This window comes from Syngnathus floridae, chromosome 4 (genome assembly GCF_059516105.1).
Source record: "Syngnathus floridae isolate MCC-2025c chromosome 4, RoL_Sflo_1.0, whole genome shotgun sequence".
NCBI lineage: Eukaryota > Metazoa > Chordata > Actinopteri > Syngnathiformes > Syngnathidae > Syngnathus > Syngnathus floridae.
In genome coordinates this window covers 3,082,464-3,103,042 of record NC_142416.1, presented here as the reverse complement: position 1 = coordinate 3,103,042, position 20,579 = coordinate 3,082,464, and the positions used below count along the sequence as shown (strand labels likewise).

The 20,579-nt window shown below is 47.0% G+C and overlaps 2 protein-coding genes across 7 annotated transcripts in view; one reads left to right on the top strand and one right to left on the bottom strand.

Annotated features, from left to right (window-relative positions):
• The window catches only part of LOC148398584 (syntaxin-3-like), an 87,174-nt gene extending 82,543 nt beyond the window's left edge, over positions 1-4,631 (top strand). Inside the window, exon 11 of the mRNA XM_088372335.1 lies at positions 696-4,631. The gene's annotated coding sequence lies outside the window, so the exon portion shown is untranslated. The remainder of the gene's footprint in view (positions 1-695) is intronic.
• Positions 1,282-20,579, bottom strand: part of LOC148398583 (uncharacterized) — an 83,325-nt gene continuing 64,027 nt past the window's right edge. For 5 of the 6 annotated variants that reach the window (XM_088372326.1, XM_088372329.1, XM_088372331.1 and 2 more), the window contains one exon: positions 1,282-16,868. In XM_088372326.1, coding sequence (XP_088228452.1) covers positions 12,650-13,696 — 1,047 coding nt within the window. In that variant the 5' untranslated portion in view covers positions 13,697-16,868 and the 3' untranslated portion in view covers positions 1,282-12,649. The remainder of the gene's footprint in view (positions 16,869-20,579) is intronic. The other variant, XR_015857809.1, reaches the window with a different exon arrangement.

The window sequence follows — 20,579 nt, the reverse complement described above, 5'->3', positions numbered from 1 at the left end:
TTATCTCATCTGTCAGTTTGGGCCCTACATTCACAAAGAATTTGTTGAATCCTGCCACCACTTCATCACTATTTTTAATTATCTTACCATTTTCAAAGAATTCATTTGGGAATCCAGCACTTGTTTTTTTTCTTATAATTGAGTTTAAAATATTCCATGTGCTCTTTATGTTATTTTTATTTGTTTCCAACAATTTACTATAATAATCTTTCTTACATTTTCTAAGAATTTCTGTTAGTTTATTTTTATATCTCCATCCATCCATCCATTTTCTGAACCGCTTAGTCCCCACGGGGGTCGCGGGCGTGCTGGAGCCTATCCCAGCCGTCATCGGGCAGTAGGCGGGGGACACCCTGAACCGGTTGCCAGCCAATCGCAGGGCACACAGAGACAGACAACCATTCGCACCCACACTCAGACAATTTGGAGTCTTCAATCGGCCTACCAAGCATGTTTTTTTTGGAATGTGGGAGGAAACCGGAGTGCCCGGAGAAAACCCACGCGGGCCCGGGGAGAACATGCAAACTCCACACAGGGAGGGCCGGAGGTGGAATCGAACCCGCGCCCTCCTAACTGTGAGGCGGACGTGCTACGCAGTGCGCCACCGAGCCGCCTATTTTTATATCTTTTATATTTAATTTCTTTCTCCTCATTTCTGTGTTTAATGTCTATATAATTTATTCTTTTTTTTGCAGGCATTCAACAGACCACCAGTGAACCATGGTTTATCTTTTGGCAGAGTGCTGTGTGCAACCAGTATGGATTAACAAATTCATCAACTGATCCATATATAAGGCGCTCTGCATTATAAAGAGCACTGTGTTTTTTTGAGTAAATTTTAGGTTTTTAAGTGCACCTAATAGTGCGGAAAATACGGTATTTGGATTTTATTAAACCTACAAATGTGTAAGATAATTTTGCCGGACCCTGTACAATGTAGAGAGGTGTTGTTGTTTTTTTTTCTCTTTTGTTTTGACTCATTTTCATTACTGTAATATGTGTTTATAGAGAAGGGGTAAGACGAGAAAACCTTTTTTAACTTCAGACTCTGAACTTTTTTTTATGCTGGTGAACCAAGGTTCTGTCAGTTTAATGTGTTAATAATTACAAGTCAATGCTCTATGTTTTTAAATTAGGCTTATTTTAAACCCATAGGCTGCACCACTAGTCAGAAATACATTTCATTCATGCTCTGTTACATTTTATATGATCAATTAGCCATCTGTTAGAGTTGTGCTCACTCCAACTTATTTTGCAAGGACCACACGGGAGACAAGTAAGTCCTTTTAGACACCTGCAGGTGGAGAGTCCATTCGTTGCTGTGCATACAGAGATGAACGAATGAAATCTGACTCTCCCTCCTGCAAGAGCATATTTATTAAGAAAAACAGAGTGGGGGTAAGAGTGGACTAAATAGAGAAAGAGATAGCAAGGGGTGTTTTATGACTTTGTGTAGGATGGGACAAGCTAGGTTATTTATTACAGGTTGCATTCCAACATAATCATACGATAAAGATAATCTGGAAAACCCTGACATCGCCCTCCTGTTTTATCATATGATTATGCCACCCCAAACAACAAAGGCAAGTTAGAAAATATAAAGAAGAAAGAAGAATAGTAAAAATAAAAAATAAAAACAACAAACAATTATAGCAACAATTTCCAGTGAAGATGAGGTTTTCCCTCAATAACCCAGATCAAACTTATTGTGTAAGTGAAAAACCTGCTGGCCAGATATTATTAGCAGGAAAAGTCTCACACGGTCCCTCTGCCTTAGGTGACCAGAATGGTATCAATAAAAAAGAAAAACACAGAAACATAATTGTATCCATCACTTGCGAAGCATTTTCGATGGTCAAATCAACAAGTTTCTATAAAACATGCTCAGCACAACAGCATCTACGCAATCCACGTTTCATTATCATTATCACATCTGTCATATCTAAGAAGTTGTATATGTACTTGTTCTATCGTCAGCTGATGATGTTCTAGTCTGTAGGTGTGGTCCGTCACTCACACTGGTGCACACGCTCGTGTCCAGTTGGCAGGCAGCATTGGACAACTCTTGTGACCACAAAACCACGATCCGTTCTGAATGAAGTAGATCCTGTCCGATGGTGCAGCCATGTTGGTAGGAGAGCCCTCACGCCTTGAAAACGGCTCTCTCTCATCGTGGCACACAGCGGTGATGTCCAAAGCTCCCATCCAGTTTCCTCCAGGAGAGCAGTCGTCGTTAATGCATTTGTGGGTCTCGTTACCTTGGATGTAACATGTGTAATTCACTCCAGCTGGTCTCTCTGTGTAGGCCACTTGTGGTATTGTTCATCCTCTAACAGTCACATTGATATTTGCCCAGAAGAGCTCTTCATATACACCGTCTGCAAGTCCAGAGCGGGATGGGTCGGCATTACTGTGACAGCTCGGTGTTGGTATCCAACTCCTCCCATGGATGCCATACATTTCGCTTCAGTGACATTCATTGCTCTGGCCTCCAAGTGACCTTGTGTGGAGGAAGAGGGGAGTTTCGAACACACATAACGTCCCTCCTGTGTGTGAGCTCTCACAGTGACCTTCATACTGGTACCAAGTGTTGGTTTCGTATGGGTTTCTGGGGTCCCATGACCAGTCCTCAAAGTTCTCATCATGTGACCATCGTTTTCCACGGTCAACATTGTCATTTGGTCTGTTCAGATGAGTCCATAGACCATAGCACGCTCCAACCACAACGCAGCAGAGGATCCATCTGGGATATGGAGCCCCGTTGCTACTACTTGCGGTGGCTGTTGTGAATCCAGCTGGGCCGTTCAGCGATCTTCGCTGCGGTGGGGGTAGTCAGCAAGACTTGGAATGGTCCCTCCCACCGTGGGCTGGCCCAGTTCTTTCTTTTGATGACCTTGATGTAGACCCAGTCTCCTGGATTGATGGGGTTGTCAACCTGTGAGGAGGAAAGATCAGGCGGCAGTAAATTTGTCTTTGACACAGTTTGAGCGTCCTGATCATATAATCTGCCAAGGACTGTTCTTCATCTGTTCTTTGCAACTCTTGTAGTCAATTGTAGTGCCCATTTAACTGGCAGATAGGAGTGGTTGCGGGAAGAGTTTGAGCACTTCCTAATGATTCCCTCTAACCCAAGACTACTCATGACAAGGGCTTTCCCATTTATTGCCTCCTGTTTTAAAAGAGAGTCTCTTTTCCGTGCCTTCTCTCTCCTCACACGCCCGCACCCACACACACACACACACACACACACACACACACACACACACACACACACACACACACACACACACACACACACACACACACACACACACACACACACACACACACACATCTGCATGCACACATACACAAAACGGCATACAAAGTTCAGATGAACGACAACAGACTGTCACAACTTTACAAAGATTACGCACGAACACGGAACACACAGACAGAGGGATTCTAATTCATCTCTCGTGTAGCCTCTTTTGATAGAATCTCCTAGCATGTTCTGCTCAACATCGGCGGAAGTGGGTTTTATGGCGTTCTGGACTTTGGTGCGGAGAGATTAAGGGCGCTCGGACTGCTTCGTCATGGAGCGACGCCGGACTGGCCTGCTCTTCCTCCCCCGGTTGGACTGCATCGTGAGCTCGGACTGCTCCGTCCTGGAGCATTGTTGGGATGCGTCGGCAGCGGGTCTGCGAGGCAGCGGAAGTGGGGCCAGCGCGAAGACGTCGGGCCAGGCTTGCGGCCAACCCAGCTCGCCCAGCCGTGCCTTCCATTCTCCTGGCGTACGTTCGTTCGCGGGACGACAAGATGGGTTGCGTTCGCCTGATAGGATCCACGAACCGGACAGTGCGTGCCTGCTGTGTGCTCGTGTTCACAGTGGCCTGGTTGACTGTCATCTTTCCGGACTCTGCTGTGCATCGGGAGCGGCTAGCGTGCTATCACTCTTATATGTTCATCTTCTTGTTTTATTTTTCCTGAGTTGTTTACTTGTATGTGCGTTGTGAACTCTGTCTTGTCACCCTGGGATAGTGACAAACGTAATTTCGATCTCTGTGTGTCTTGACATGCGGAGGAATTGACAATAAAGGAGACTTTGACTGAAAATCTCCTATCGGTAACTGTATAGCAGACTTTTTAACATACAATCCCATACTCTGCTCTCTTGCTTCTACTTTTCCATGTCGGTGCAGTCGTAAGTGGCCCCTATTTCAGTCATTGTCTTGTTGACTGTCGCCTTATGCAACTCCTATGCATGATTGTGTGAAAGTCAAAAATTGAACATACCTAACTTCCTGACCATCCAACCTCCACTGTGGTACAAAAAAACCTTACTATTGTATTGAGTAGGTACATTGAGCAACGTAGCTTCCTCCTGACTGAATTCACTTTAGTCCAAATATTCGGTTCTAAAATTTATATAACTCGACTGTTTGAGATTTGCTCACTCCAACTTATCTTGCAAGAACCACACGGGAGACAAGCAAGTTCTTTTAGACACCTGCAGGTGGAGAGTTCACTCGCTCCAGAATGAAGTCTGAACCCTCGTTCCTGCGAGGGGATATTTATTAAGAGAAACAGAGTGGGGGTTTGGTTAAACTGGCTAAAGCCCTTGTCCTCTAGTCTAAACATGTCAGGGGATGTTTTATGACCTTGTGATAAGGAGGACAAGGTAAGGTATTTATTACCTGTTGCATTCCAACATACCGTAATTTCCGGACTATAAGCCGCGACTTTTTTCCAAAAGTTTGAACCCTGCGGCTTATAGTCAGGTGCGGCTTATATAAGATTTTTTTCGTGATTTTTGTGATGACTTGATCACTTTTATACACTCATAAAAAGGCTGTGGACCACTGTTGTGCGGTATCTTGAAGAAAAAAACAACAACAAAAAACACTATTTTGAAACACTACTATGGCTGCAGCTTATTCTGGCTGTGTTGCTTGTGACCATTATGAGCTTTAGTAGGAATGCACGCTAGGTGACCTGCGTCAAAGGGCTCTAAACCCTTTCTCTTACTCTGCCATGTGACTCAGAGATTACACAAAGCAGTGGCGCTGTTTGGACCATCTGCATTGTATTAAAACCCAATCAATCAACATTTAAATTCAATTCTTCTGATATTTTGCTCACCAAAAACAAGTTGTAATGAATGTGAACTTTTAATGCATTTTATTCAGAAGGTTACTTTGAACCCTGAGCCTTAAATGGCGGCGCGGCGTATTTATGGATTTTTACGGCTTTCTGTGTACTGTCTTTCTTTGTAAAAAACTCATGTGCACGTGCGGCTTATAGTCCGGTGCGGCTTATGTAAGAAAAAACCTAAAATATCCCTGAATTTTAGCTGGTGCGGCTTATAGTCCGGTGCGGCTTATAGTCCGGAAATTACGGTAATCCTATGATAAAGATAACCTGGAAAACCCTAACATCTCCCTCCTGTTTTATCATATGATTATGCTACCCCAAATAACAAAGACAAGTAAGAAAAAAAACGCATATATATGTATAATGAAGAAAGAAGAATAGGAAAAATAAAAAACAACAAACAATGATAGCAACACTTTCCAGTGAAGATGAGGCATTACCTCAACACCCCAGATCAAACTTATTGTGTAAGCGAAAAACCTGCTGGCCAGATGTCATTAGCAGGAAAATTCTTACACGGCCCCTTTGCCACAGGCGACCAGAATGCTATCAATAATAAAAAAAACAAAAAGAAAAACACAGAAACAGTACATCATTGTATCCATCACTTGCGAAGCATTTTCGATGGTCAAATCAACAAGTTTCCGTAATACATGCTCAACAGAACAGCATCTACGCAACCCACGTCTCATTACCATCATCACATCTGTCACGTCTAAGAAGTTGTATATGTGCTCGCGTTTTCGTCAGCTGATGATGCTCTAGTCTGTAGGTGTGTTCCGTCACACACACTGGCGCACACGCTCTTGTCCGGTTGGCAGGCAGCATCGGACAACTCTTGTGACCACAAAACCATGATCCGTACTGAACAGGCACGTGCACTCATAGGATGCAGGTGAGGCAGTGCCTCTGAACTTCTGGATGAAGTAGGTCCCGTCCGATGGTGCAGCCATGTTGGTAGTAGAGCCCGTACACCTTGAAAACGGCTCTCCCATCCTGGCACACAGCGGTGATGTCCAAAGCTCCCATCCAATTTCCTCCTGGAGAGCAGTCGTCGTTAATGCATTTGTGGGTCCTGCAACCTTGGATGCAACATGTGTAGTCAGCAAGACTTGGAATGGTCCCTCCCGTCGTGGCTGGCCCAGTTCCTTCTTTTGACGACCTCGATGTAGACCCAGTCTCCTGGATTGATGGGGTTGTCGACCTGTGAGGAGGAAAGATCAAGCGGCAGTAAATTTGTCTTTGACACAGTTTGAGCGTCCTGATCATATAATCTGCCAAGGACTGCTCTTCATCTGTTGTTTGCAACTCTCGTAGTCAATTGTCGTGCCCATTTAACTGGCAAATAGGAGTGTTTGCGGGAAGAGTTTGAACACCTCCTAATGATTCCCTTTCACCAAAAACTATTTATGACAGGGGCATTCCCATTTATTGCCTCCTGGTTTAAAAGAGATTGTCTTAACCATGCCTTCTTTCTCCTCACACGCTCGCACCCACACAGGGTGTGAACACACACACACACACACACACACACACACACCCCACACATCTGCACGCACACATACACAAAACGGCATACAAAGTTCAGACGAACAACAACAGACTGTCACAATTTTACAGAGATTACGCACAAACACAGAACACACAAACAAATGGATTCTAATCCATCTCTCATGTAGCTTCTTTTGATAGAATCTCCTATTGGTAACTGTATAGCAGACGTTTCAGCATATAATCCCATACTCTGCTCTCTCGCTTCTACTTTTTCATGTCGGTGCAGTCGTAGGTGGCCCCTATTGCAGTCATTGTCTTGTTAACTGTCGCCTTGTGACTCTTATGCATGATTGTGTGAATGTCAAAAATTGAACGTACCTAACTTTCTGACCATCCAACCTCCACTGTGGTACAAAAAACCTTACTATTGTATTGAATAGGTACATTGAGCAACCTAGCTTCCTCCTGACTGCCAAATGTCCTGTTCTAAAATTTATATAACTTGACCTCTATGTTTTAAGCTTGATGAGCCAAAATATCAGATCTTGCTCTTGTTTCCTACCGTTTTAGCCTATTTGTTTTATCCAAATCCGTTCAATCTCTGATTATAATGCTTTTCTCTGTAGCCCTACGTATTTTTCAAATTTTTATTTATTTATTTATCAAATCTCCTCAGTTCTGTCAAACTCAGTGCACAATGAACCTCCCTTCCACTTTGAACCAAGCTTCACCAAATTTGGTAACGCCGTAGCAAGGAGTGCGATTTGGTTGTCGGACACTCCAAGTCCATATCTTTTTGCCGCACTTCACCCTCTCAAGTTGGTGTTCTTTTATTGTTGCTTCAGAGCGACCCCATCCATCACTCTTGAATGAGTCCATTGTTCAAATGAGTCAATTTTCATCATTGTGAGTTCCTCCGCTTTTCACTGTCTTTTCTCGTCCCCGAGGATGTTGTCTGTCCTCCGGAGTGTACTTGTCCTCCTCCAAGCACAAAAGCAGTCTTTTCTTGTCCTTCGCCAAAGGTCAAAGGTGCTTCAGAACCAGGCACCATTTTGTAGTTGTTCACGGCTGCAGGCGAAGACTCGGATTGGGTTTCAGGGACCCTGACACTGAGAATGACAGGCTGGGACATCAAACTTGTAAGACTATCTCCAAATGTAGCTCCTTCCATCAATTTGCTGGTAACATTGTTTACCAAACTTCAAATTCTTCTAATAACAGCGGTCTCGTTTTTATACCGTAAATCCTGCAACTCATCCTATTTTTGAGCTACATTTTATCTATAGTTCCAATTTAATCGGACAGTATGTTGTCTTCAGTATCATTATTGAAAATCAACTCGTCGAGGTCTGCGTTCCATATCAAGCCCTGATCTGTATGTCTTGACCTCTCACATGTTATTGTCATGCTTGCTCAAAAATGTGACTTAGAGTATGGTGCAGTGAATTCTCAATCTCCCCAATGAAATTGGATCCCACCTCGTAGTTCTTATCGTTCTCATGTTCCTGTCAGCCTGCAATTGTCCAAATCAAAAATGTTTTCTTTTAACTGTCTTTATTTTGAACCTCTAAATCTCTCGTGTTGCTAACATATCTACACCAGAACAAAAAATTTACCACAGTATAACACCAAATGTATTTGAAAATTCATTGTCATAAAGTGTTGTATTATTACTATCTTCCACTATCTGTCCTACTCACTCCCTCCTTTTGAGGCTTGGCAACGCCCATGCCTCACACCTTGACAAACTTTTTGGGAGAATGCGTTCTTTACTACATACGATTCCATCATCATTTAATTTGACTTTCTTTTCCAAAACGCTTCTAAATTTCTCAGTTCACACATCTTCTACATGTGTTACTGGTTCTCCAGTTTTTTCTCTAGTTAATTATCAATCCAAAAGCTACGTGTTTCTTTCTAACATTCAACCTGCTCATAATCACTCTTTCATCAAAGTCGCCCTACTAATTTTCTATAGTAGTCGCCAACGACTTCAACCATTTCTTCCACATTTCAAATTTCCTTGTATTCCATACATATTCTTCCACTTCAGCATGTATTGCATACAATTAAGAAATCTACTTGCCATGAACTTCTCATCTCAATGAAGAGCAGAGCAAGAGATTTACTGTTCTTATTTCCCATCTTAATTTCAGTAGTCTAAGGTTTTACAATTTTTTTTCAATTTTTTTCTTTGAGGATCCTCAATGCAGGTTTAAATTGACCTTTCAACAAATTACTAGCCTGTATTAATGCCGTGGATCAATGCTAGAACTGCTATTTAGTCAATTTATCCTACCAGTCACACACTCAATCACACAAGTTATCCCTGCCTACGCGAAGTCCTCCCTTTCTGCATAAAAGGGAGCTGCTTCATCCAGTGAGGGGACTCTACAACACCCCCCACCTTCCCTGGGAACTAAAGACAACAGTCCTTCTCCCCAGCCCTGCCAACGCGAAGTCCTCCTTTTTTTTTAAAAAAAAAAAGGAGCTTCTTCATCCAGTGAGGGGCCTCTACAACACCCCCCACCTTCCCTGGGAACTAAAGACAAAAGTCCTTGTCCCCAGCCCTGCCAACGCGAAGTTGTACTCTTTAGAACAGTGGTCGTCAAATAATGATCCACGGAGGTACTGAGATTTTAAAACAGTTTGAGAACCACTGCTCCAAAAGAGCCACCTCATCCAGAGGGGGACTCTACAACACCCCCTCCTTCCACAAAATTTACTTTTTCCTGTGCACTTCTACCTTTTTACGCGTTTCACAAACAACCACACAACTTCAGGCCTTTAACTTACTTGTCCCCTTGGTTCGTTGCACTGCCGGGACCCGTCAATCCACCTCTGTCAGACGAAGGCAGACCTAAGATGCTGGCCCAGCGAAGAATTCTCTTCCCAGGACTTTCTTCTCCAGGTCCTCCTAATGGACGCTGGCTTGTCGACAATGCAGCACGTCCTCCTTCGTCAGCCAGATAGCGGGTATGAGGGATCCCGGGTTTCGGCACCAAAATGTTAGAGATTTGCTCACTCCAACTTATCTTGCAAGAACCACACGGGAGACAAGCAAGTTCTTTTAGACACCTGCAGGTGGAGAGTTCACTCGCTCCAGAATGAAGTCTGAACCCTCGTTCCTGCGAGGGGATATTTATTAAGAGAAACAGAGTGGGGGTTTGGGTAAACTGGCTAAAGCCCTTGTCCTCTCGTCTAAACATGTCAGGGGATGTTTTATGACCTTGTGATAAGGAGGACAAGGTAAGGTATTTATTACCTGTTGCATTCCAACATAATCCTATGATAAAGATAACCTGGAAAACCCTAACATCGACCTCTACTTCTTAAGCCTGACGAGCCAAAATCTCAGATCTTGCTCTTGTTTCCTACCGTTTTAGCCTATTTGTTTTACTTTTAATCTCTGATTATTATGCTTTTATCTGTAGCTCTACGTATTATTCAATTTTTTTATCAAATCTCCTCAGTTCTGTCAAACTCAGTGCACAATGAACCTCCCTTCCACTTTGAACCAAGCTCCACCAAGTTTGGTTACGCCGTAGCAAGGCGTGCGATTTGGTTGCTTCACTCCAAGTCCATATTTTTTTTTGCCGCACTTGACCCTCTCAAGTTTTTGTTGTTGCTTCAGAGCAAACTCATCTATCACTCTTGAATGAGTCCATTGTTCAAATGAGTTCATTTTCATCATTGTGAGTTCCTCTGCTTTTCACTGTCTTTTCCGTCCCCGAGGATGTTGTATTTCCTCCGGAGTGTACTTGTCCCCCTCCAAGCACAACAGCAGTCTTTTCTTGTCCTTCGCCAAAGGTCAAAGGTGCTTCAGAGCCAGGCACCATTTTGTAGTTGTTCACGGCTGCAGGCGAAGTCTCGGATCGAGTTTCAGGGACCCTGACACTGAGAATGACAGGCTGGGACATCAAACTAGTAAAACTATCTCCAAATGTAGCTGCTGCCATCAATTTGCTGGTAACGTTTGTTTACCAAACTTCAAATTCTCCTAATAACAGCGGTCTCGTTTTTATATTGTAAATCCTGCAACTCATCCTATTTTTGAGCTATATTTTATCTATAGTTCCAATTTATTGGGACAGTACGTTGTCCTCAGTATCATTATTGAAAATTAACTCATCGAGGTCTGCGTTCCACATCTAGCCCTGATATATGTCCTGACCTCTTAAATGTTATTAACTGTGTCATGCTTGCTCAAAAATGTGACTTGGAATATGGTGCTGTGAATTTTCAATCTCCCCAACCAAATTGGATCCCGCTTCTTAGTTCTTATCTTTCTCATGTTCCTGTTAGTCTGCAATTGTCCAAATCAAAAATGTTGTTTTCTTTTAACTGTCTTTCTTTTGAACCTCTAAATCTCTTGTGTTGCTAACTTATCTACACCAGAAAACCATTTAAAGGGTCTTAAAGAAAGGACCAACAGATTACTCCCAAAATATCCTCATTATTTACGAGTCAGCACTTCTTTCCTCACTTGGGTGCGCGCACACGGGGCTGCTGGACAATCTATGACCCCACAGTCAGCCTCCCCAACTCTACACGGTGCATATCTTGTCAGTTGTTAATGGAAACCAGATGTGTCTCGTGCCAATTAGTCTACGTTCATGTACCAAGGCCCAAACAATCCCGCACGAACCTGACCCGCACTTAGGCTTACTAGTGAGATATACATTGCATTATACCAGAACAAAAAATTTACCACAGTATAATACCAAATGTATTAGAAAATTCATGTCGTAAAGTGTTGTATCATTACTATCTTCCACTATCTCTCCTACTCACTCCCTCCTTCTGAGGCTTGGCAATGCCCATGCCTCACACCTTGACAAACTTTTTGGGTGTTCTTTAGTCCATATGATTCTATCATCATTTGACTTTCTTTCCAAAATCTTCTGCATGTGTTACTGGTTCTCCAGTTTTTTCTCTAGTTAATTATCAATCCAAAAAAACTCAACACAAAAAAAACTACTGGCAAATTAATCAGAATTTTTTCTTCCATCCATCCATCCATCCATCTTCTTCCATTTATCCGGGGTCGGGTGGTGGGGGCAGCAGCTTTAGGAGGGACTCCTAGACTTCCCTCTCCCCAGCCACTTCATCCAGCTCATCCCGGGGGATCCCAAAGCGTTCCCAGACCAGCTGAGAGACATAGTCTCTCCAGCGCGTCCTGGCTCGTCCCCGGGGTCTCCTACCGGTGGGACATGCCCGGAACACCTCCCCAGGGAGGCGTCCAGGAGGCATCCTGATAAGATGCCCGAGCCACCTCATCTGGCTCCTCTCAACGTGGAGGAGTAGCGACTCTACTCCGAGTCTCTCCCGGATGACCGAGCTTCTCACCCTATCTCTAAGGCAGAACCCGGACATCCTGCGGAGAAAACACATTTCGGCCGCTTGTATCCGGGATCTTGTTCTTTCGGTCACGACCCATAGCTCGTGACCATAGGTGAGGGTAGGAGCGTAAATCGACCGGTAAATTGAGAGCTTTGCCTTTTGGCTCAGCTCTCTCTTCACCACAATGGACCGGTACAGGGTCCGCATTACTGGCGACGCTGCACCGATCTGCCTGTCGATCTCGCGCTCCATCCTCCCTTCACTCGTGAACAAGACTCCAAGATACTTGAACTCCTCCACTTGGGGCAGGATCTCATCCCCGATCCGGAGAGGGCATTCCACCTTTTTCCCATCGAGTACCATGGACTCGATTTGGCGGTGCTGACCCTCATCCCGACCGCTTCACACTCGGCTGCGAACCGTTCCAGCGAGAGCTGGAGATCACGACCCGAAGAAGCCAACAGCACCACGTCATCTGCAAAAAGCAGAGACGCGATGCTGAGGTCCCCAAACCGGACCCCCTCAACGCCTCGGCTGCGCCTAGAAATTCTGTCCATAAATATTATGAACAGAATTGGTGACAAAGGACGGCCTTGGCGGAGTCCAACCCTCACTGGGAACGAATCGGACATGCGGACCAGACTCTGGCATCGGTGATACAGGGACTGAACCGCCCTTATCAGTTGGCTCGGCACCCCGTACTCCCGAAGCACCCTCCACAGAACCTCCCGAGGAACACGGTCGAACGCCTTCTCCAAGTCCACAAAACACATGTGGACTGGTTGGGCAAACTCCCATGCACCCTCGAGGATCCTGCCGAGGGTGTAGAGCTGGTCCACTGTTCCACGGCCAGGTCGAAAGCCACACTGCTCCTCCTGAATCCGAGGTTCGACCTCCCGACGGACCCTCCTCTCCAGCACCCCTGAATAGACCTTACCGGGGAGACTGAGGAGTGTGATTCCCCTGTAATTGTCCCCGATTTCCACGCAATGTTGTAGAGGCGTGTCAGCCATGACAGCCCCACAACATCCAGAGCCTTTAAGAACTCCGGGCGGATCTCATCCACCCCCGGGGCCTTGCCACCGAGGAGTTTTTTAACTACCTCAGTGACTTTGACCCCATAGATTGGAGAATCCGCCTCCGAGTCTCCAGGCCCTGCTTCCTCAATGGAAGGCGTGTAGGTGGAATTGAGGAGGTCTTTGAAGTATTCTCCCCACCGACTTACGACGTCCCGAGTCGAGGTCAGCAGCACGCCATCCCCACTGTAAACAGTGTTGACGTTGCACTGCTTCCCCCTCCTGAGACGCCGGATGGTGGACCAGAATTTCCTTGAAGCCGTCCGGAAGTCATTCTCCATGGCCTCACCAAACTCCTCCCACGCCTGGGTTTTTGCCTCAGCAACTGCCGAAGCCGCGTTCTGCTTGGCCATCCGGTACCTGTCAGCTGCCTCCGGAGTCCCGCAGGCCAAAACGGCCCCATAGGAATCCTTCTTCAGCTTGACGTCACGACAGGCACCAACGACCTTACGGCCACAGCTTCGGTCGGCCGCCTCAACAATGGAGGCGCGGAACATGGTCCACTCAGACTCAATGTCCCCCGCCTCCCCCGGGACGTGGGAAAAGCTCTGCCGGAGGTGGGAGTTGAAGCTCTTCCTGACAGGAGATTCTGCCAGACGTTCCCTGCAGACCCTCACAGAGCGTTTGGGTCTGCCAGGTCGGACCGGCATCTTCCCCCACTATCGGAGCCAACCCACCACCAGGTGGTGATCTGTTGACAGCTCCGCCCCTCTCTTCACCCGAGTGTCCAAAACATGCGGCCGCAAATCCGATGACACGACTACAAAGTCGATCATCGAACTGCGGCCTAGGGTGTCCTGGTGCCAAGTGCACACATGGACACCCTTATGTTTGAACATGGTGTTCATTATTGAAAATCCGTGTCGAGCACAGAAGTCCAATAATAGAACACCACTCGGGTTCAGATCGGGGGGGGGCGTTCCTCCCAATCACGCCCTTCCAGGTCTGACTGTCATTGCCCACGTGAGGATTGAAGTCACCCAGTAGAACGATGGAGTCCCCAGAAGGAGCGCTCTCCAGCACTTCCTCCAGGGACTCCAAGAAGGGTGGGTACTCTGAGTTGCCGTTTGGTGAATAGACACAAACAACAGTCAGGCCCCGTCCCCCCACCCGAAGGCGGAGGGAGGCTACCCTCTCGTTCACTGGGGTGAACCCCAATGTGCAGGTGCCCAGCCGGGGGGCAATAAGTATACCCACACCTGCTTGACGCCTCTCACCGTGGGCAACTCCAAAGTGGAAGAGAGTCCAGCCCCTCTTGAGAGGGCTTGTACCGGAACCCAAACTGTGCGTGGAGGCAAGTCCGACTATGTCTAGTCGGAACTTTTCTGCCTCGCACACCAGCTCGGGCTCCTTTCCAGCCAGAGAGGTGACATTCCATGTCCCAAGAGCCAGCTTCTGCAGCCGGGGATCAGACCGCCAAGGCCCCTGCCTTTGGCCGCCGCCCAGCTCACCCAGAATTTTTTCTTTGTTTTTAAATTTGAAGAACTCAATCTCTAAGATTTAGCTTGCATTTAGAATTTTGTATAATCTTATAACACAACCAATCGATTACTCCTATTAAATGTAGCATTGCAATGTCTTAAATTCCCAATTTTGCTTCTTCCAATTCCTGAAAGCATGTTCTGTGTTTTTTTTTTTTTTTCCGGATTTCTCATGAGGGCTCGACACTTAACATGCGCTGGTGTGGATCAATTTCTGCTCGCAAACACATTTCTCTCTTTTTCTCTGATTTTTATCTTTCAAAATTGTTTCTGTTGTGCGGTGCAAATTGAATAGACAACAGTCTAGCAAATTTCTTTACATTAAAGGTTTAGCCAATTTTCATCATTTTAACACATACACACACACATGCACAGCTCTTGCGTGCGAGAGGTAGGTCCCAGCACCAATGATTCGTCACAGGCTGGCCATTTCCTGCGGTCGATCATGAGTTGGTCCCTCCCACGCACACAAGGACAGCACATTCAAATTTTTTTTATTTATCTTCTAGAAGCAAGTTGCATATTTTTACCACTTAATTTGCAAATTTTAACTTTCTGGTCATTTGTCAGTGGGCATACAAACAGCACTGTCATACTCCCTGTATGGACAGGAGGTCCAATAATCCAAAAAATGTTCTAATAATCTGACAATGACATGTTTTGCTGTGATATGGGCATCTATCCTTTCTTTCTCTGTATTAGCATGAGGGGTCAAAGGGGAGGAAGCTTGTCATGCTGAAAATGTGACTTTTCCTCTGCCTCTTCCTCCACCCTTTGATTGGTTTTGTTTTACACGACGACACACTCTTGCCAAGTGTCCCTGTTTCCTACAGTTCCAACAGTCCAAATTTGATGTCGAGTTTGAATTGAATGGCGGCCTGCGGCCTTGTTGTTCTCTAACTCTTCCTCTGCCCCTTTGGGAACTTTGGAAGAAGACCGTTGTATCTTCATCTAGATTATTACCATCATCACCTAGATGAAATACATCAGAACTTTTGCCTTTTTGGATCACTTTTTTAGCATGTCTGGCCCACTGCATAGTTGTTGTATACAAGTTTTGCATACGAGCGGAAAGCCTTTCTTGCTCCTCTGCTTGAGCTGCGGCTGGAGCCGTGTCCGGGACGGTGCGCCTGCGCACTGTGGCCTAATTGTCTTCCGGCCTGACAAACATAGTCGCAGCCTCATCACTTTTCAACTTTCTATCTTTTTTTGGGGGATTTGTTCTCTTCTCTCTTGTGAAGCTTTCAACCACAGTCTAGCACAATTCAATTCTCTCTCTTTTCTTTTCTTTTTCAGTCCCTTTGTCTTCCTATCCACACTCTCTTCCAAAACATCAACAACTATCTTCCACACTTCAACTTTCAACTTCCCTTCTACTCCATACTTTTTCTTCCACTTCGGCATGTATTGTATACAATTAAGAAATCTACTCGCCATGTACTTCTCATCTCCGTCAAGAGGTAGAGATTTACCATTTTTATTTCCCATCTTAATTTAAGTAGTTTTAGTTTTTCCCAAAAATTTTTTCAAGTTTTATTTTTAGTTTTATATCTCATGCACCTTTGGCTTTTTACGCGTTTCACAACAACACGATCACACAACTTTAGGGCTTTTACTTACTTGTCACCTGGTTCGTTGCACTGCCGGATCCCGTCAATCCACCTCTGTCAGACGAAGGCAGACCTAAGATGCTGGCCCAGCAAAGAATTTCCTTCCTAACACTTTCTTTTCCAGGTCCTCCTAATGGACGCTGGCTTGTCGACAATGCAGCACGTCCTTCTTCATCAGCCAGATAGCGAGTATGAGGGATCCGGGTCACGGCACCAAAATGTTAGAGTTGTGCTCACTCCAACTTATTTTGCAAGAACGGGAGACAAGTAAGTCCTTTTAGACACCTGCAGGTGGAGAGTCCATTCGTTGCTGTGCATACAGCGATGAACGAATGAAGTCTGACTCTCCCTCCGGCAAGAGAATTTTTATTAAGAAAAACAGAGTGGGGGTAAGAGTAGACTGAATAGAGAAAGCCCTAGTCAAAACATAGCAAGGGGTGTTTTACGACTTTGTGTAGGATGGGACAAGCTAGGTTATTTATTACAGGTTGCAGTCCAACATAATCATCCGATAAAGATAATCTGGAAAACCCTGACACAGTCAATCTGTACTTGTATACAAATAAGAAAAGTTGTTGATTCTGTTTAATATTTCTCTGTACATGAGTTTGCGTGTCCAGTTATCAGTTGGATTTGAGGGCTTTGAGAGCGTAGACTGACATGAGGAAGTGGAGGATAATGGCACCAATGTCATAAAGCAGGAGCAGCAGTGTCACACCCCAGCAGTATGCCTGCAATAGAAAGATACTATAGTAAAAAGACAAGATGTGCGTTGACCACGCCACAGACTAGTAGGTGGGTTCCGGGATAATGTCACAATATAATGTCACAATCCCAGTGTCATTCAGGTCAGGTATGGGGGCACACGCAGCGGCAGTGCTTCGCTGCGCTTCATTGTACTTTGCTGCGCTCACCATCCTCCTCCACTTGCTCGGTGACCGTCTGGCATAGGTCCGAGTGCCTGCCGGGCCTGATACGTCAACACTCTTCAGAAGATTCCCAAGCTACGCCAACCACTGCACATGTGGCCTCCCTACTGGGTGCTTCCAGCCTTTCGGGTCCGGCTCACAGATTATTCTGTTAGCCAGGTTCGTCCGCGGGAAGCAAACCATGTGGCCGTAGAAGCTGTTGTATACACACCTCATCTCCACCCTCTCCAGTACCGTCTGGTTCGACACACGGTCTTGCCAATGGATCCCAAGGATGCGAAGCGGGGTGCAAACGAAAGTGTTCAGCTGTCGTCTTTGACCCGCGGTCAGTGTTCACGCTTCACTTGAGTATAGCACGATAGGCATGACTAGTGAGCGAAAAACGCGGAGCTTAGTCAATCTGCTCAGATATTGGGAGCGCCACACGGTCTTCTTCAGTGAGCCCATCACTCCCTGCGCAAGGCCAAGTCGAGGATCGACTTCTGGCTTGCACGAGGTGGAGCAGTGAACCATGCTGCAGAGGTATGTGAATTCTTCCAAGATCTCAACCTTCTCGCCTGCCACGTCGGTCGACTCAATACCACCATCCAGAATCTCGCCGAATGCCTGGATTTTTGTCTTGATCCAGGAGACACATAGACCCAAGGGCTTTGCTTGATTTCTCTCTCTTGCGTTTCAAGGGCCCCCGTGAGATCATTCAGTGTCTTCGCAAAGTTCACTGAGTCGTCTGCGAAGTCCAGATCGCTGATCCGAACGTTGCCGAACGATGCTCCACAGTCCGTCCTCCCCACGACACGGTCCATAATCCAGTCCATACAAGCGCTGAAGAGTGATGCCGCAAGCACGCACTCATGCCTCACCCCAGTATCAACTGGGAAGAAGTCAAAGGCGGCGCCACCGTGCCTGACAGCACTCTCAGTACCGGAATACAGAACCAAGGTGAATGAGCTGCAGAGGGATCCCCCGGAGGACTAGGAGTCTTCACAGAGTGTCTCTACTAACTGAGTCGAACGCCTTCTTGAAGTTGAAATAAGCTGTTAGCAGCTTTCTATCAAATTCTTGAAGGCGCTCTGTCAGGACGCGGCACTCTGTTAGGACGCGGAGAGCGAGGATACGATCGACGGTGTATCTCTTAGGCATGAAGCTCAGGTCGCTGGTGTTCTAACAGGTGGTGGCGCATCCTGTTCAGAAGTACATGGGCGAAGACAGGCACTGAGAGCAGAGTAAACCCCCCGATAGTTGTTGCACTCCCGGATATCACCCTTCCATATCGGTACAACAGTCGACCCCCGAGCTACACACAGAACAGAGCAGGGAGTGCAACCCCGCAAGGGCGCCCCCCACGCAGCATTTCCGCATAGATATCACGGTTCCCCGGCACTCTTCCATCCCCCAGCTGGCCCAATGCCTTTTGGACTTCCTTAAGGCTGGGCACATCAGTGCTGATAGGAGGATAAGGCGCCGGGGCCAGGATTCCGTCCGCCGATATCTCGCAGCTAGGGGGGTCGACTTGGCCCAGCGATTCAGCCCGTCCTCTTCCTGCAGGACTGTACCATTCGCTGCCAGCACAGCTGAGCTTCGCGGCCGGGGTCCGGTCGAACGAAGTTCCCGGAATGTCCTGTAAGAGGGGCGGGCATCACCTGTAATCAGGTGACACTCAACCCTCTCGCAGATACCCTGGACCCGTTCCTCCTGATCCCGTCGCGCACCCTGAACGGCTTTGCGGCACAGCTACCTGTAGCGATTGGCATGCCCACTGAGCCTAGCTTTGCGGCATTCTTCGACTATGTTCGCCGTCCCAACAGATAGGCCACCCCGACGTCTCCTGGGTATCTCAGGTATGCTCTCCTTGGCAGTCCCCAGGATTTAGTGTCTGAACCCCTCCCACATTGCTTGCAGGACCCACCGAGGAGTCCAGCCCCCCAAGCTTCCCAGCCAGACTCCTGACGTATGCTGCAGCCACGTCAGGCTCCCATAGCCAGCCGGCTTCTCGGGGCCTTGAGACAGAGCTGTAGCGTGGTGACGAGGAGCCGGTGGTCAGTAATGAAGAACTCAGCACTCCGGAACACCCGACAGGCTCGCTGCAGGGACCATACACCATCTACGAGAACGTGGTTGATTTTCCTGGTGTGGCCGGTATTATAGAATACCAAGTCCACCCTCCGGCCTCTGAAACCATGAACCACCAACCCTCAGCTTATGACTCCTGTCAAAATCCAGCATCAGGGAGGAGTTTGTGTCACGTTTCCCGTCGGGGAATATTCCAGAGCTGTGAGGACTGATGCATGCCTCGTAGCCATCCTGGAGGTGCCTGTGACAGCATTGAAGTCCCCAAGGACAATCAGGGTGTTAGGGCTGACAAATTATTTTGATTGTATGATTATGTTGGCAATGTAAACTAATGATTAACCAAACTTGTCCTGTTCCCACAATGTAGTAAATCATAGTGCTAAGTGCCCCTGCACTGCTTGACTAGTTGGAGAGGAGGCAATCAAAGTTGTTCTGTTTCCCCCAACATCGTGAGACAAAATGCTAAGACCCCCTGCTCTGATTTGACCAGATGCCGGGGGTTCACCAAACCTGTCCATGCTTACCCCCACCCTGTTTTCTCTCAATAAATACTCTCTTGCAAGAGACCAAGGGCAGACTGCTTTCGAACACCTCTGTATGCTACAGGGTGACGAACGTTTTCTCCCTTGCAAGTGCTAAAGGGCAAACTGTCTCCAGTGTGGTTCTTGAAAAGAAGTTAGAGTGAGCACCACTCTAACACAGGGTATCCCCCCTTGGGACCGCGTCCACCGCCGAGTTGAGCTCGGCGTAGAAGGCTTCCTTCATGGAGAGCTCACTCACCCCGGTAGGAGCGAGAACAGCCAAACGAGTGAGCGAGGCGCAGTCGCATAATACGCTCTGAGACCGGCGTGACTTCCTTCACCTGCGAGACCACCGCCATGGCCACCCCCTAAAGGTGCCGGCCATCGCTCCGGCCCGACCACTAGTAGGTGTAACCACCCACTCTGGTTTTGCCCGAACAAGGCCGCCTCACTTCTGAGAGGGCCGCCACTCCAATGCCCATCCTACGGAGCTCTGCAGACAAGCAAGGCACGTCAGAGTCTTCCTTGAGCGAGAGCACGTTCCAAGCAGCCGCCTGAATCGGATGCCTCAGGTTTAACCGAGGGCTTCGGGATCCGGTGTGCAACGCAACGCCACACCAGCCTTGCAACTCCGATGTTTCCCCCCAATCGGACTATGGGGGTCCCGAAAACTTTGCCCCGCTGCCTTCATGCGGCGCTGGATTTTGGTGTCAGGGGTACTCTCTCGGGGCGGGTTTGGTTGTGGCTTTTGTTGTTTTATTGCGGGAAATTTAGGGTATAGCTGGGGGTGCAGGATAGTGCTCCCGTTGGGGTCTCCCTAGTCTGCTGGGGGACTTCAATACTAATTTGGGCAACTGCCGTGAGACCTGTAAATGTGTGATGTGGAGCAATGGCCCATATCGCATAGTTATCATACCCCAGT